This window comes from Medicago sativa, chromosome 7 (assembly GCF_051527215.1).
Source record: "Medicago sativa cultivar Bolivia chromosome 7, Bolivia_mono, whole genome shotgun sequence".
NCBI lineage: Eukaryota > Viridiplantae > Streptophyta > Magnoliopsida > Fabales > Fabaceae > Medicago > Medicago sativa.
The window spans coordinates 66,482,808-66,499,812 of record NC_140755.1 but is presented as its reverse complement, the minus strand read 5'-3'; the positions used below and the strand labels follow the sequence as shown (position 1 = coordinate 66,499,812).

At 35.1% G+C, this 17,005-nt stretch overlaps 1 protein-coding gene and 1 pseudogene across 5 annotated transcripts; both read left to right on the top strand.

Annotated features, from left to right (window-relative positions):
• The first annotated feature begins 1,163 nt into the window (after positions 1-1,163).
• LOC146907829 (uncharacterized) lies at positions 1,164-12,822 on the top strand. Of its 5 annotated transcripts, none has more exons than XM_085726212.1 (4): positions 1,164-1,836; positions 1,923-2,600; positions 2,688-2,757; positions 12,580-12,822. In XM_085726212.1, the coding sequence occupies exons 1-4, from the start codon at positions 1,246-1,248 to the stop codon at positions 12,648-12,650; spliced, it is 1,410 nt and encodes a 469-aa protein (XP_085582338.1). In that variant the 5' UTR covers positions 1,164-1,245; the 3' UTR covers positions 12,651-12,822. The 5 variants fall into 5 exon arrangements, with proteins under 5 accessions (XP_085582338.1, XP_085582340.1, XP_085582336.1 ...); XM_085726214.1 differs by lacking the exon at positions 12,580-12,822 and adding an exon at positions 3,694-4,465; XM_085726210.1 differs by lacking the exon at positions 12,580-12,822 and adding an exon at positions 3,569-4,465.
• On the top strand, positions 10,053-12,566 carry LOC146907830 (uncharacterized; annotated as a pseudogene).
• Positions 12,823-17,005: the final 4,183 nt, after the last annotated feature.

Here is a 17,005-nt window from a genome sequence, read left to right as displayed (position 1 = left end):
GGACTAACTTGGGAATTTTGTCAAATTAAAAGAACCTAATTGAAACTTTTGAAACTTAAAGGACTAATTTGAGAATTTTGTCAAACTAAAATGACCAAAAGTGATATTTGGCATATATAAATAAATAAAATCCACAACGAACATGATTCAACTATTTAATATATATATATATATATTTAATAGATATATATATATATATATATATAAAATATTTAATAGAAACATTATATTAATACTCATAACTTTTATTTAATATCTATAAATATTATACAGTATTATTAATCTAATTATTTTAAATACAATTATCGTAATATTACGTGACCCATGCAGGTGTTTTGCTAGTATTGTTAAATGAGATATTTTGGTTCACGTGAACTTAGTTCAGTTTGCAAGAACAATGCATAATATATGCAAGGTCCGGGGTTCAAACCCCGACCACCACAAAAAGAAAAGATATTTTGGTTACTACAAAAAAAAGAGATATTATTATAAAAAAAAAAATGAGATATTTTGTTAGCGTATTGGGGAAGAGTCAAGCTTCGCTTCTGAAACAATAAAGTGAGAAAGTAGTGCTAATTCTTTTCTTTTCTTTTCACTGTGTTTGATAAGGCGTTGCAAATTGTGTTGCTAATTCATTCGCTTCTGAAACAATAAAGTTAGAAAGTAGTGCTACTTCTTTCTTTTCTTGTGTCTGATAAGACGTTACATCTTTTCTTTTCTAAATGGCCGACAATGCTCAATCAATTGAACAAATGAGACAATATACAACAATACAACATTGGATGATGTATATTCTTATTTATTAAATTAGATTTCACTTAATTACTTCAGTAACAATAATTGATAAAGATGTTTTAATAAATGGTCATCCTAACTTAGTGCTCTAAAGCGACAAGTTAAGGATTTAAAAAAAAAATTAAAATGTAAGTTTTGTATTGAAAATATAAGTTTTTAATCTATCAAGACATTGAATGCACAATTTCTAAAATTAAGTTTTTATATTTGGCTTTTTAACTTGTGCTTTAAAGGCATAAAATGTTAAATAAATAAATGGTTCCTATAAATATATCAAACATTTGATTTTAATCTATCTAAAATATTTCTTAGGTTTTTGGTCACGCCAAAGTTTTTGGTTCCTATATATATATATATTTTTTTTTTTTATAAAGAGGTTTTACAAGACTGTTACAGCAAAATTGCATTGCTACTTGCTTCTCTCGGTGATCTGCTATAGTTTGTAATACCATGGCTGACGAAGTTACATTGAAAGTTATGGTGGACAAAGAAAGGAGCAGAGTTTTGTACGCTGAGGCTGGGAATGATTTTGTTGATGCTCTTTTCAGCTTCTTAACATTGCCTTTGGGGACTATTGCAAGACTAGTGGCTGCAGAATCAAATATCGAAGCAATGAAATTTGGCAGCATTAGCTCACTTTATCAAAGCGTGCAAGATCTTGATGGGAAATATCTATGGTCACAGGAATGCAAAGAAATGCTACTCAAGCCAAGGAACTCCATGGAAGGTAGTTGTTGGAAGCTCAAACTGAACATCGATGACACACCGATACAGTACTTTATCTGTGAGGGCTGGATTATGAAGTGTGTGAGTATTTTTAGGAACCAGAAATGCCTTTGTGGAACGTATTGTAACAGAGAAGTTACCTGTCCCAGTTCCTTTGACAATGGCTTTGTTAAAGATATGGCTAGTTTTATAATTCATGATGATCTTTCTGTAATGCCTAATGATCTGGTAAAAGGTTTAGGTTTACTGCAGATGAACGGAATCAATGAGATTGCAGATATCGAGAGAAAAACACTATTTATCAGCAAGGAGGAGGCATGCTTTCTCTGGCTTTTCTCAATTTCTATATTTTTATCACTGATGTTGATTTTTTAAATGAATATTTATGTTTATATGTGTAGGTAGTCGATCTTCTCAAGTTGTCCTTGTTCTCGAAGACTCCTCTGACAGACTTTATCTTAAAGAAGAAACCAACATATGCAGATGAGGGCTTACCATCTGAAGAGGGTAAGCCAATATTCCAATCCAAGATTGGTATTGGAAAGGGCTTACCATCTGAAGAGGGTAAGCAGATGCTGATAAAACTACTGGTTCGAAAATCAACTAGAAACATTCTGTTTGGTATAGCAGAGGAAGATTTTGCGGACTTTCTTTTCAGTTTTCTCACTTTTCCTCTAGGAGGAGTGTTGCAAATGCTAGAAGGATTCTCTTCTTTAAGCTGCATTGATATTTTATATAAAAGCATGACTGAGTTGAGTCCAGAGAGATGTTTACGGTCACATGAACTTAAAAACAATCTAAGTAAGCCTCAAATTTTTCCTACATATGGAGTAAGGAACCAGATTTTACCAATCAAAACAGCTGTGTTTACTTCCAAAGACAGTGGCGAGGTCTTGAAATTTGTTGATCCCAAATCCCCTGTTTCTGGAGGATATGTCACAGGACCAACAACGTTTATGGTGACAGACGAGCTGGTTGTGACTCCAATGTCATCGTTTGATGGTGTTTCACATCTAGAAAGAATGAAGGTCCCCCTAAATGACATTGAGGAAATTGTCGTTAATATTGGAGGGAAGGAGGTAAAGGGATTGTGTGAAACAATATTTAGCACAATTTTTCATTAATATTTCTCGATTGCATAATTTGTATCTATGGTGATGGTGCAGGGTCTCAGCATACTAAAAGCTTCATTGACCTCGACATCTGCTTTGACTAGCGGCCTCAAACACTACTTAGGTGAGTTCAATATTCAACCAAATTACCAAAATCTCGTCATACATTACATTACAATTATAATAAAAACAATATCAAAGCTCATGCAGAATTTGTTTTAATTTATCTTTAGATAATTACTGGTTGTTCTTTTATTCAAAAGTCCCATGTGAAATACTGAATGAAGTAGTAGGTAGTTTGGTCTGAATGAGTTAAGTATTATAACCATTATACACTAATTTACTACCATCTTCTCATAAAAATTGGTAAAACCATTAAGGATAAGAAATGTCAATTTATTTTCATTTATGCAAATCTTGGGAGCCACACACTTCATGGTTAAAAAGATTAGATTACCATTTTGTTTTATAACATTTGAGTGCAATTTAGTCTCTCATAATTTTGTTGATTTTTCTGTAAAAACTATAAGTAGTAAAAAAAACTATACTATAACAAAAAATTATAAGAAAAAAAAACTATACTATAAACTATACAAAAAATCTTGGGAGCCACACACTTCATGGTTAAAAAGATTAGATTACCATTTTGTTTTATAACATTTGAGTGTAATTTAGTCTCTCATAATTTTGTTGATTTTTCTGTAAAAACTATAAGTAGTAAAAAAAACTATACTATAACAAAAAATTATAACAAAAAAAACTATACTATAAACTATACTATAAAGTAGTAAATTGTAATTTATATATGGTTATAACTCATCCTTGCAAAACCAGCTTGTAAGGTGAGGAGTGCCTCCTCTTTATAAACTCTGACCAAGCTTCCAATCTAACTGATGTGGGACTAAATCCACCCAGCTTCTGTTAATAATGATCAGACAAGCATATGGAGGACAGTATGGCTGAGGACACATTTCAAGCAACTCCACCCGTCACTCCAGTATTTGGTCAACAACCTGTCCCAGTTCAATCAAGTTTTGTATTTGGAGTTAATAATGATCAGACAAGCATGGAGGACAGTATGGCTGAGGACACATTTCAAGCAACTCCACCCGTCACTCCAGTATTTGGTCAACAACCTGTCCCAGTTCAATCAAATTTTGTATTTGCACGTCAACATAATATTGCTCCACAGAATCCTTTCCAGTTTGGGGGTCAACAAAATATTGCTCCACAAAATCGATCTCCATTTCAGGCTTCTGGCAGTCTAGAATTTAATGCCGGAGGGAGTTTCTCGTTGGGCTCTGGTGGTGGTCACAAGTCTGGTCGAAAAATTATTAAAATTAAACACAGGCAACGTAAGAAATAAGACTATTGTTTATGGAAATGGTTATTATTGTCACTGCTACAGTCTGCTATTGATTAGTGCAACAAATAAATAAGCTCGAAAACGTGAGTTATTATTCCATAATTTAACTGTTGAGGTTGAATTTTGGACAAGTGGTGCTATTGAGAAAAAAAATCAACACATGCAGGTCGGTCTCGTTTGTCTTGCTTCTTATACAATGCATGGTATAACTCTGCAAAATTTTGTATTAGTATATGATATGATATTACATTATTTGATGTATCTGTAATAGTTCTAGATCAAGATTTGATATGTTGTGTTGTTCTCAAATCCTTGTATTTTATCGTTTGCTTGTATCATAGCCCGAATTAGGCATGGATTTGATATATGGCTTACTTGGTGATCAAGTAACTTCAACTGGGCGGAGCCTGTCGATTATTCTTGTAGGGCTTCCATTTATTCTAGCACAAGCTTTCTGTTTGGTGAACGACTTGAAATACTTTAATCTAAAGAGAGATGTTTATTTATTTAAAAAAAAAAGTGAATGAGAATTGAGGAGCTGATGCACCTGTGGATGATCCAAATACCATCTGAGAGCTGGTAGAAGCAACAGGAGTGGATGCTCCAAAGGAGAACTCAGAGGTAAATGCAGATGAAGATGACAATGATGAACTAAAGGGTGTACCAAAAGGAGAAGATTTACTGGGCTGCCAAGGAGCCCCAAACAATGTAGAGGCTAACAGGGATGGCTTCCGAAGAGGAAGCAGGGGTGCTTTGTCCAGAAGTTGTACCAGAGTTGAAAACATTTGTTGCAGGACTTGAAGAAGGGGCCGATGAACTCCCTGAAGAAAAAGATGTATTCCCAGTCTGCTCTATTAGAGGAAAGCAAGAAAGAACAAAGCATGGCAATACAAAAGAGTGAAGAAAGAGCTATTACTTGCGCGCCAAGTTAACTCTAGTTGAATTGTAATTTGAGTTTCATTTACATTTCATTTGGATTGCATGTAATTAGTTACAGATTCAGAGCTTATAAATAAGCAACCACTGTAACCGTTTTACACATTGAATCAATAAGAGATTTTCATTTCACTTTCTTCTTCCTCAAGCTTCAAGCTTTATCCATGGCGTTTTCCATGGCAGTTACATTCTTAGATGGTATCAGAGCAAGTGAATCTTGTTCTGCTTCCGCATGATATAGATTGAACGTTGTTCGGTTCATCTTTTCTCTTTCTTCGCATTTCATTGCGTTTTGATTACTCTGTTTCTTCGAACCTTTTTGCTTCTTTGTGGTTCTTCGTTTGTGATTGAATCTTTGGTTCAACAATGGTGAGAAATAACAATAACAATAATCAGGATCAAGCTCTTGATCCTTACTATGTTCATCCTTCAGAAAATTCTTCAACGGTTACAGTTACGCCTCAACTAACCGGTGAAAACTATCACTCTTGGACTATGAAGATGCGAAGAGCTCTTGCGATGAAGAACAAATTCACATTTGTTGATGGATCTATACCTATACCAGAAGAGGATGATTTTCTATATACAGCTTGGGAAAGGTGCAACAATCTTGTTCATACTTGGATAATCAATTCTATTTCGCCTTCAATTGCTCAAAGTGTAGTGTTTATTGAGAATGCTGTTGATATGTGGAATGATCTAAAGGATAGATTCATGAGAGGTGATAGAATTAGGGTTGCACAATTGCAAGAAGAAATTGCAAATCTGAAACAAGGAAGTAAGAAAATCACTGAATATTTCACTGATTTGAGAGGTCTATGGGAAGAGTTAGATCAGTTCAGGCCTATGCCTCAATGTACCTGTCCAATTCAGTGCACTTGTTTTGCTATGAGAAATAACAAAGCATTTCGAGCTGAAGATAGAATCATTAAGTTCTTAATGGGATTGAGTGATGATTATCAAGGTGTAACATCACAAGTATTACTGATGGATCCTTTACCTCAAATAAATAGGGTTTTCTCTATGGTACTGCAGCAAGAAAGGAAGATGCAGTACAATGTGGTAGCTACTCCTATAGATGATACAGCATCTGGTCTTGTTAATGCAATGGATGGACAAAGACAATTTGGAAGAGGTAGAGGATATTCTTCTCAAGGAAGAGGAAGAGGAAATCCCAGAGTTTGCAGTTTTTGCAATAGAACTAACCATACAGTTGAAACTTGTTACAAGAAGCATGGATATCCTCCAAATTGGGGAAGAGGAGGAGGAAATACATTTGCTAATGCTAATTTTGTTGAAGGTGAAGAAACTGAGTTCAAAGGAAATGCTTCCACTGGGAAAAATGATGAAAGTGGAATGATGCTGACCAAATATCAGTATCAAAGTTTGATTGCGTTGTTAGAGAAAAGCAATGTTGAAGCTAAAGGTTCTGCAAATGTGATGAAGGCTAGCAGTTCAACTATGAATGCAGGAGGTAAATTCTTTACCAGTAATGCTAGATGCAAATTTGATGATAATAGCTGGATAGTTGATACAGGTGCTACACACCACACTTGCCATGATTTGAGTTGGTTTATTAGCTACTATGAAATTAAACCAATTAGTGTAACTTTACCTAATAAGACTATAGTGGAGGCATGTTACAAAGGAAATGTGAAGTTGACAGAATCTTTGCACATTCATGATGTGTTATACTTGCCACAATTTGCTGTGAATCTGATATCTGTTTCAAAATTATGCAAAGAGCAAGACTGTATACTGAATTTTGAAGCTAATCAGTGTATCATACATGACAAGAAGGATATGAGGAAGATTGGTTTGGCTGAAGAAGTGGATGGACTTTACCATTTGAAGACTATAAAAGAGTCACAAAATGTTGCTAAGATTTCTAGTATTTCTGCTTTACAAAATAAAGACAGTAGTTTAGTGCCTTCAGGAATCCTATGGCACCTTAGACTTGGGCATCTATCTCATGATAGAATGCAATGCATGAATAAACTGTACAGCTATATTTCTGTAAGTTTACATGTTGCTTGTGATGTTTGTCAACTGTCTAGACAAAAGAAGTTGCCTTTTTCCATCAGTTTAAATAATGCACAGAACATGTTTGATCTTATACATGTTGATATTTGGGGACCCTTCTCCACTGAGTGCATACATGGTTTTAGATATTTCTTGACCATTTTGGATGATCATAGTAGGCATGTTTGGGTTGCTATGTTGAAATCCAAGTCAGAAGCCTCATCAAAAGTTAAAGGTTTTGTTTGTATGATAGAGAATCAGTTTGAAAAGAAAATCGAATCCATTAGAAGTGATAATGGTCCTGAGTTCTTATTACAAGAGTTTTATGCTGAGAGAGGGATTTTACACCAGAGAAGTTATGTTTATACACCTCAGCAGAATGGAAGAATCGAAAGAAGGCATCAGCATATTTTGAATATCAGCAGGGCTTTAATGTTTCAGTCCAAGTTACCTAAGAAGTTTTGGTCCTATGCAGTATTGCATGCAGTGTATCTCTTGAATAGAATACCAACCAAATTACTTCAAACTAGGTCTTCTTATGAGCTCTTATATGGACATGCACCTGACTTAAGTCATTTTAGAGTTTTTGGCTGTCTTAGTTATGCATCTACTTTGCTAGTTAACAGGCACAAATTTGACCCCTGAGCAAAGAAATGTGCATTTCTGGGTTATAAACCAGGCATGAAGGGATACATCTTGGTTAATACTTGTAATAATGAGATTTTGATCTCCAGAAATGTGAAATTCTTTGATTTAGAGTTTCCTTTTCACTCAAAGTCCTTGAATCCTCTTCCACATAATCGCATTTATATAGATAGCAGTCATGACTTGTCTGACAAGGCACCAGCTGTCACAAATGAATTTGTTGAAGATACTTCACACATTGAAGATGTGTGTGATGATGATGATAACCCAGAAGAGATTGTACATCAAAACAATAATGTTGAGGATGTTCAATCAGCAACTGTTAGAAGGTCTCAAAGGGTTAGCAGGCCTCCTTCTCATCTGCAAGATTATGTTTGTCAGTCCAAAGATTACTCTATGGCAAACTATGTGTGCTATTCACAGCTTGCATCCCATCATCAACACTATGCTCTCTCCATTTCACATGATATAGAGCCTACTACTTATCATCAAGCTTGTCAAGATTCCAAGTGGTTAGTTGCTATGCAGAATGAAATTGAGGCACTCAATGCAAATCATACTTGGAAGTTTGTGGATTTGCCTCCTAATGCTGTTGCAATTGGGAGCAAATGGGTCTATAAAATCGAAAGACATGCTGATGGAAGTGTAGAGAGATACAAGGCTAGATTGGTGGCACAGGGATACACTCAAACTGAAGGGTTGGATTATTTTGAGACTTTTTCTCCTGTTGCCAAGTTGTCAACTATCAGAGTTCTCCTGGCACTTGCATCCATACATGGTTGGCATCTTCACCAATTGGATGTAAATAATGCTTTTCTTCATGGAGACTTGAATGAAGCTGTGTATATGAGAGTACCACAAGGAGTTTCTGCTCCTAAGTCAGGCCAGGTCTGCAAACTCCTCAAATCTTTATATGGTTTGAAACAAGCAAGCAGGCAATGGTTTGAAAAACTCACACAGTTTCTTTATGCACAAGGTTTTGTTCAGGCTACTTCTGATCATACTTTGTTTATCAAATCCACTGCCTCATCCTTTACTGCACTCTTGGTGTATGTGGATGATATCATTCTTGCTGGTACATCTCTCACAGTGTTTGATGAATTGAAGCTTGCTCTTCATCAACCTTTCAGGATCAAAAACCTTGGGCAGCTCAAATTCTTTCTTGGTCTTGAGGTGGCTAGATCTTCCAAAGGTATTACTCTATGCCAGAGAAAATACTGCTTGGAACTCTTGGAGGATGCAAAGCTCACTAACTGTAAACCTGCAAGTACTCCTCTGGATCCTGCAACACGTTTGCATCAAGATGGAGGTTGTCTTCATCATGATGTTTCTGGCTATAGGAGATTGGTGGGTAGATTGCTTTATCTCACTACTACCACGCCAGACATAGCATATGCCACGCAGCAATTGAGTCAATTCATGGCTTCCCCAACTGTAATACATCATCAGGCAGCTCTTAGGGTTTTGAGGTATCTCAAGAGATCTCCTGGGCGTGGTTTATTCTTCCCTCAAACCTCTGATTTACAGTTGTTGGGTTTTAGTGATGCTGACTGGGGAGGATGTATAGATACCAGAAAATCCATTTCTGGATATTGCTTCTTCATTGGTCACTCCCTGGTATCATGGAAGTCAAAGAAACAAAGCACAGTTTCTTGTTCATCTGCAGAGGCAGAATATAGGGCTTTGGCTTCAGCAACACGTGAATTGCAATGGATATGCTTTCTTCTTCATGACTTACAACAGTCACCATCTCGTTTGCCTGTGTTGTATTGTGACAATCAAAGTGCTCTCCATATATCAGCTAATCCTGTTTTTCATGAGCGCACTAAGCATTTAGATATTGATTGCCACCTTGTGCGTGAGAAGCTACAAGCTGGAGTCATGAGGTTGCTCCCTGTTTCTTCCCACAATCAAACTGCAGATGTGTTTACTAAAGCTTCAGGACCACGCCAGTTTTATGAGTGTATCAACAAGCTTGGGATGCTGGATATTTACCAACCTCCATCTTGTGGGGGGGTATTAGAGGAAAGCAAGAAAGAACAAAGCATGGCAATACAAAAGAGTGAAGAAAGAGCTATTCCTTGCACGCCAAGTTAACTCTAGTTGAATTGTAATTTGAGTTTCATTTACATTTCATTTGGATTGCATGTAGTTAGTTACAGATTCAGAGCTTATAAATAAGCAACCACTGTAACCGTTTTACACATTGAATCAATAAGAGATTTTCATTTCACTTTCTTCTTCCTCAAGCTTCAAGCTTTATCCATGGCGTTTTCCATGGCAGTTACATTCTTAGATGCTCAAACAACGGGGATGATGAAGATGAACCAAATGCTACAGGCTGACTCTGTGTTGAAGTTGCAAAACCACTAGTAGCACTAGGTGCTAGAGTACCAACGGTGGACCCACTTATAGTGCTGCCAAAGACAGAACCCTGAATCTGAGACTGACTATTTGCAGATGTTGCCGACGAACTAAACCCAAAAAGGCCAATTCCAGCATTCTGTCCGCCCTTGGTTTCCACTGGTTCTGAGCCAGAAGATGATACAGGTAAACTTATTGATGGTAAAGGGGTGGATCCAAATTTGAAAAGGGAAGTTGTTGGGGAAGAAGGGAAGAAGACAGAAGTAGTTCCATTAGAATCAATGTTGCCTCTTAACCAAAAGGAAGAGTATCCCCGTACACCAGCAGTAGAAAATGGGATAAAAATCCATCCTGTTTCAACAGCACATGCCACTTCCAGTGTTTCTGTTGAAGATGTTGCTTCACCTGTGCAACTAGCAAAAGCTTACATTGGGAGTAGGCCTTCCAAGGTTTCCCCATCAATGTTAAGCATGCAAAGTCCTACTGGGGAGGATTCAACTTTACTAAAAGGCCATCACTTTGCTCAAAAATCCCCTATTATGTCAGTTGTACCAAGGGTTATTAACCATGCCAGGGTTTATGAAAATGGTTTTTTGACCCCAAGATCTCGTGGCAGATCGGTTATATATACCATGGCTCGAACACCTTATCCTAGAGGTTATCCAGACTCCACACCCAAGGGTGCTGGGGTTGGTGTTGAAGATGGGCTGTCATCTTCATCTCAGCATGCACTCGATCATGGTGTGCTTTCTGGAACTAAACAAGGGGGATTAAAACACAGAAGTACTGTTTTAGGCAATGATATAGGGTCTTTTGGTCCTATACGCCGAATCCGTCACAAGGCCAGTCTTCTGTCCTCAAAAGGATTGACCTTGACCAATTCAGACATCCCTGTATCTATAAATAGCAGTGGGATTGATGTTGAACAGCAACCTTCGTCTTCCATGCAGAAGCCTATTCTAACGGGTGAAGTTAAGCATAGCGGTACCAAATTGTCAGCGGAAAATGATCACACCATGCTCAGTAGCAGCTTTCCTCCTTTACCATCAAAATCTAGTGAGATCGCATCAAAAATTCTGCAGCAAGTTGATAAGATGGTTTCTCCCAAAGAAAAACCATCGGTACTAAGGCTGCCACATGTGAATGATAATTCTCCATCGAAGTTGTCATCTTCCATGTTACGAGGACAAGCTCTTTGAAGCATGGAGACAGTAGATTCATCAAAATTATTGGATAATCTACATGATAATGAATTAAATGGCACTCTTAGAAGTTTGTCTGCTAGTACTCAAAAGTTGACATCAAAGGTAAGCAAGGTGGAAAATGGCCTGAAGTCTGTTTCAGCGAATGATGGATTAATTCCCGCAGTAACTGGTTTAGACTCACCTGTCCCAAGAAACCAAGTCATATCTATCAGAAAGTCTAGAGATTCTTCTGACCCTCCCTCAAAAAAGAGGGCATTCTGTATGAGTGCACATGAGGATTATCTGGAGTTGGATGATGATGATGATGCCTATCCTAATGAAAATGCATCCCCCGTCTCTACTCCTGCGGCTGAGAAAACAACCTTTGCCATCGAAAAACCTGTACAGGAGACGCCACCGGGTTCATCTGCAGTGTCGTCATCCAAAAGATTTATAGCAGATGGTAAACTTAGGAATGCTGATGGTTCTATAGTTGATGAGAAGGTTGACACACCAACACCAATAACTTCATCTATTGTTGCTGGTTCTACAGCTAAGGCAAATACGGGTTCAGTTAAAGCATCGACACACACTATTTTAGATTCCGACAAGTCTACACTAAATGGATCAGCTGCTAATCCTCCCCTGTTTAACTTGGGGAAAAGTTTTGTTCCTTCAACAGAGCTGTCAGGTGCTGATGGTCAATCGAAAGAGTCCACTAAAACAGGTCCATTATTTGGTTTGGACAAAGCTGCACCATCAAAGGAAACAAGTGTTGATGCTCCATCATTTAATTTTGGTTTCAACAAAAATATTGACAGTGTTCCACAAGTGCCATTTACTTTCTCTTCATCGGTTGGTGGAGAGTCTACTTTTTCTAAATTATGTGGAGCTTCCGACTCAAAGCTGAGCTCGACCAGTTCATTTACTGCTGCTGGTGATGTTGATTCCGTGCCAAAAGTTCTTGAATCGGATAATGCTGATGCCAAGACTAATATAGTTTCTGGATTCCCTGCCCAATCATCAGAATCGTCTGCAGTATCTACATCATTATCAACATCAACGACGAATGTATTTACCTCTGGCAACATTTCAAGTCAAAATAATGGATTTGCTGCTTCAAGCTCTACATTTTCCTCCCCATTTCTACCTGTGGTTACAAATAATTTTACAAGTCAGAATATGTTCAGCAGTTCAACCCTTGCAACAAGTAGCAGCAGCCTTAGTTCCCCTGCAACTTTCAGTACTAGCATGACAACTAGCAACATTGCTGTAAATGCATCCAGCAGTAGCAGTTCCTCTGCCTCAGTGACATCGTCTTCATTTCCAACAGTACTCGATACTAAATTTACTCAATTTTACGTGCATGTGTACAAAGCATGAAGTATACCTGTTCTGTCTTATTTGTCATCTAATACTGCTTTGACAGATATCCCAATGTGCAATCTGAAGAAGCCAAAAGAAGAAAAATTAAGCTTGAGGCCACCTATGGTGTTATGACTGATTAGGGATGGTGGAGAGCAAGCATGTGGTCTTTTTTGTGTTTGAAATATGTGGTTATGTTTAAGTGATTTGAATGGTCATTGTTTATTTTGTATTATGTTGTTTTATGCTGAAAACTTTATAAACTTCGCGATGGATTGTTCTGATTAAAGACTTTTTGGCTAATCTATCTCTTTTTTTGCAAATATAGATTTTTCTACTTTAGTTATGACTGTTATATTTCCATTGAAGTGAGAAAAGATTGAACCAAAATAATCATAATATAGATCAAAACTAGAATGTTACACATACAAACTATAGAGTAGCAAATTATTAGGTTATGAATTTCCTATAATCCTATGCCGCTATGCGCGCATACCTTGTCCTTCAAGCACATTGTTGTATACGTGCATGAATATTGAAACTTATTGAAAAGATCATAGTAACTAGTAAGATGTAAGTTTCATGTTGAGGGGGTAAATCCTTTTCATTTGATAAAAACCTTAGCAGCTAGAACACTTTCCTTGTGAATCAATTTCCTATTCTAAAAAGCCACATTAATTTTTTCTTTTATCGTCTAGCAAAAATCATTGGCCACGAGCAGATGTGTATCACTGTTCTTCAATATCTAGAAGTTGTTTATCATTTAAAAGAATTTACTTGAGACGCCAATATGGATTGACAAAGTGGAACAAATGCAATACTAGCAATAACCCAAAGATATTGAAAAAAAAAGTTCTATTGGCTGAGGCAGGGAAGGATATTGTCGATGCTCTCTTCAGCTTCCTAACATTGCCTTTAGGTGCTATTGCTTGACTGGTTACTGAAGTGTCAAATATCGAAGCATGAAATTTGGTAGTTTCAGGTCACTATATCAAAGTGTGAAAGATCTTCATCAACAATATCTATGGTCACATACCTGCAAAGAAATGTTACTCAAGACAAGGAACTCCATGGAAGCTTATTGCTTCAAGCTTAAATTAAACATCGACAACAATGAACCGTGCAGCACTACTTCCTATGTGAGGACAATTCTTGCAAAATTGAAAACAGGACTTGTGTGAGCTTAATCAGAAATCAAAAATGTATTTGTGGAAAGCTATTGAAAAAAGAAAAACCTATGAAATACTATTTTACTAGAAATGGAATTTGTTAAAGAAAAAGCTATTGAAAAAAGAAAAACCTATGAAATTATTTAACAGTTCTTTTATTACTAAGGAATGGACCAAGACAATTAGTCAGAACAGAAGATGATATCAAAGAATTTTTAAGAAGTCTAACAAACCATATATAGATGAAAAACAAAAGATATAACTAATCAATTTATAATTTTGTCTAAAGTAATGTCTTCTTGGTGAATCCTCTGGCCCTACAACTTCTACATGCTTCATCAGTTGATGATTATTGTCATTCCAAATAACTCAATGAAACGCATGTCCCTTCATCATAATTTTTTTTTGATCTTTTGATGAAATTATATTTCCACTAAACATTTCATTGCAATCATATTTACCTAAAAGAGTATTTAAACTAAATTAGACTATGTAGTTCATCAATTTTAATTTCTGATGCAAAAGCTTAGATGAGGGACGGGTAGTTCTTAGGATATGTTTGCAAACTGGTGATGCCTATATTATCCCTTGATGAATTGGGTGCAATTTATCCACAAAGAAGACAGAAATCCTAAATTAAATAAAGGAGACGAAGAAGCTTGATGTTATTTTGATTTGTTTTCCAACTTCTATACATAGTACTATAGTACTAGGTTTTTTCTAGATTACCCTCTCTTGTTTAGAGGGTATTTACCCACTCATGATATCAACCAATCAAAATGTAATGTACATTGACAACATTAAATGTCAAATAAATGAGTCAAATATTTCTAAAAAAAAAATCAAAAGGTAACTTTTAATACTTTTAATTTTTATTTAATTATAGACAAGATTATATTAGAGGTCCTTTATCATATTTATTTGTAACACTTTGGTCCTTTATCTTTATTTTTTTCCGTTTAGGTCTTTTATCTCTCATAAAAGCACATATACATCCTTTTTCTCAGTTTTTTAAATAAAAAATGCATAATCTTATTTTTTAAAATATATTTTTATTAAAAATGAAAAATAATCCAGAAATATGATGAAGATTCTTCATCTTCATCTTCTTCCTTTGAATCTTTATCATCTTCATTGAATCAAAAAAATTTATACACCAATATATATCCAAATATCATGAATTAACGTTATGTTCACCTTAAATCTTCTTTTAAACACAAAAATCAAAATCCTATAGAGAAATAGATTTAGTTTCATCACAAAAAAAAAAGATTTAGTTATATAAATTGTCACACTGTATATTATTACTATTATTATTTTCTAACTCAATATTCAAACACGACATAAAAATAACCCCAAAATTGAGAGCAGCTTTGCACATCAATTTTGTTGTTTCCAGAACAATCTTAACTTTCGTAAAGCCTAACCCTTCCGCCAGTGACTAAGCCTCCACCATCCATCTTGCAACATTTGTGAAATTAAGGTTTTGATTTTTGTGTTTAAAAGATTTGAGGTGAATATAACATTATTTCACGATATTTGGAGATATATTTTGGTAGAATTTTTGTTGATTTAAAGAAGATGATGAAGATTCAAAGGAAGAAGATGAAGATGATGAACATCTTCATCATATTTCTGAATTTTTTTTTCATTTTTAATAAAAATATTTTTTTAGAAAAATTATGTATTTTTAATAAAAAATGAGAAAAAAGATGTATACGTGCTTTTTTAAGAGAGATAAAGTACCTAAACGGGAAAAATAAAGATAAAGGACCAAAGTGTTACAAAAGAATAAGATAAAGGACCCCTAATGTAATATTGCCTTAATTATATTTAGGTGTTCAATCTTAATTAATTTACACTACATGACTGGCTTAGAACAATTAAAATTTCACATCAAATTTCTTTCATCCGAATGTCCTTAAAATTATCAGTTACATTCATAAAATTTCTTCTTCCCATTTTGATTGTTCAATTTTGTCGTTCCAAACTGCCGCATTTTTCAATTTTTGTGAGAATCGTCGTCGTTCGTTTGATTCCGAATATCGTGAGAATTGCCGTTATTTCCAGAACCATGTCAGGTATGGTGACTTTATTTTTCTTTTTGATTTGATTTTTCTTGGTTGTGAGGTAGTTAATTATAACAATTGAGTAAGTCATCCATTGTACTTTGAGGACTGCTAGCAGGTGTTGCTGTTGTGATGCTGTGGGAGTTTGTTAGCATTTTTTCGATTGCTGCTGAAATGGTTATGTCATGAGGCTTTTGTTCTTTTGTTTGGACTTAAAGGCTTTGGCTGATAGTGAGGCAGGTCTATGCGTGTCAGCATATTTTATTAGGTTGGCTGCTTAAATAAGAAAAATCAAGTCACGATACCTGAAGCGGTTCTAGAAATAACGATAATTCTCACTATAATTGGAAACAACGGCAGTTTGGAACGACAAAATTGAAAAATCAATATGGGAATAAGAAAGAAAAAGAAACAAGAATTGATCAATAGGGAGGAATAAAGAAGAAGATATTTGAATGAAGAAGATGTTTTTGTTCTCGTGTTCGGGGTTCTGGAATGGAAGAAATTTTATGAATGTAAGTGATGAATTTAAGGACATTTAGATGAAAGAAATTTGATGTAAAATTTTATTTGTTAGAAGTCTTGTAGTGTAAATTAATTAGGATTAAACACCTTAATATAATTAAATAAAAATTAGAAGTATTTTTTTTAAGAATACTTTTAATTTTTATTTAATTAAAAGTAAAAAGTGAAAGTAAAACTATTAAAAGTTACCTTATGATTAACGCTTCTATTTTTAGAAAAAATTTACTCATTTATTTGACATTTATGTTGCCTATATATATATATATATATATATATATATATATATATATATATATATATATATTACATTTTGATTGGTTGATATAATGAGAGGGTAATTACCCTCTAAATAAGAGAGGGTAACATAGGCCTCACCATAGTAGTAGATGTTTTCAATGTTCCATTTGTAAGAGAAGGACAAAAAAAGAAACATCATCATTATTACTACTACTATTATTTAATATCATCATCATCAATCAAATGCAGTGAACTAACTTTCTTAATGAAGGTGCATTTTTTTTTTTTTGGTTGCTAGAAGACAAGAGGGAGTAAACTTTTACGATTAAAAAAAGACTCATTTTTGTACAAAGAAAAAAGACTTGTTTAATAACTCTTATTTTTTCACGGCAGGTGTTTCTTGATAAACTATGTCAAGTAGCTTAAAACTTATAAGTCATCATTTTTTCTCTCTCTCAATTTTACCTCTATTATTTTATTTTAAAATAAA

Coding starts and splice junctions, on each gene's coding strand:
- LOC146907829 (XM_085726210.1), top strand. CDS start 1,246: ATGGCTGACGAAGTTACATTGAAAGTTATGGTGGACAAAGAAAGGAGC. Junction 1,837..1,922: donor TATTTATCAGCAAGGAGGAG/GCATGCTTTCTC, acceptor TTATATGTGTAG/GTAGTCGATCTTCTCAAGTT. Junction 2,758..3,568: donor CGGCCTCAAACACTACTTAG/GTGAGTTCAATA, acceptor AATAATGATCAG/ACAAGCATATGGAGGACAGT.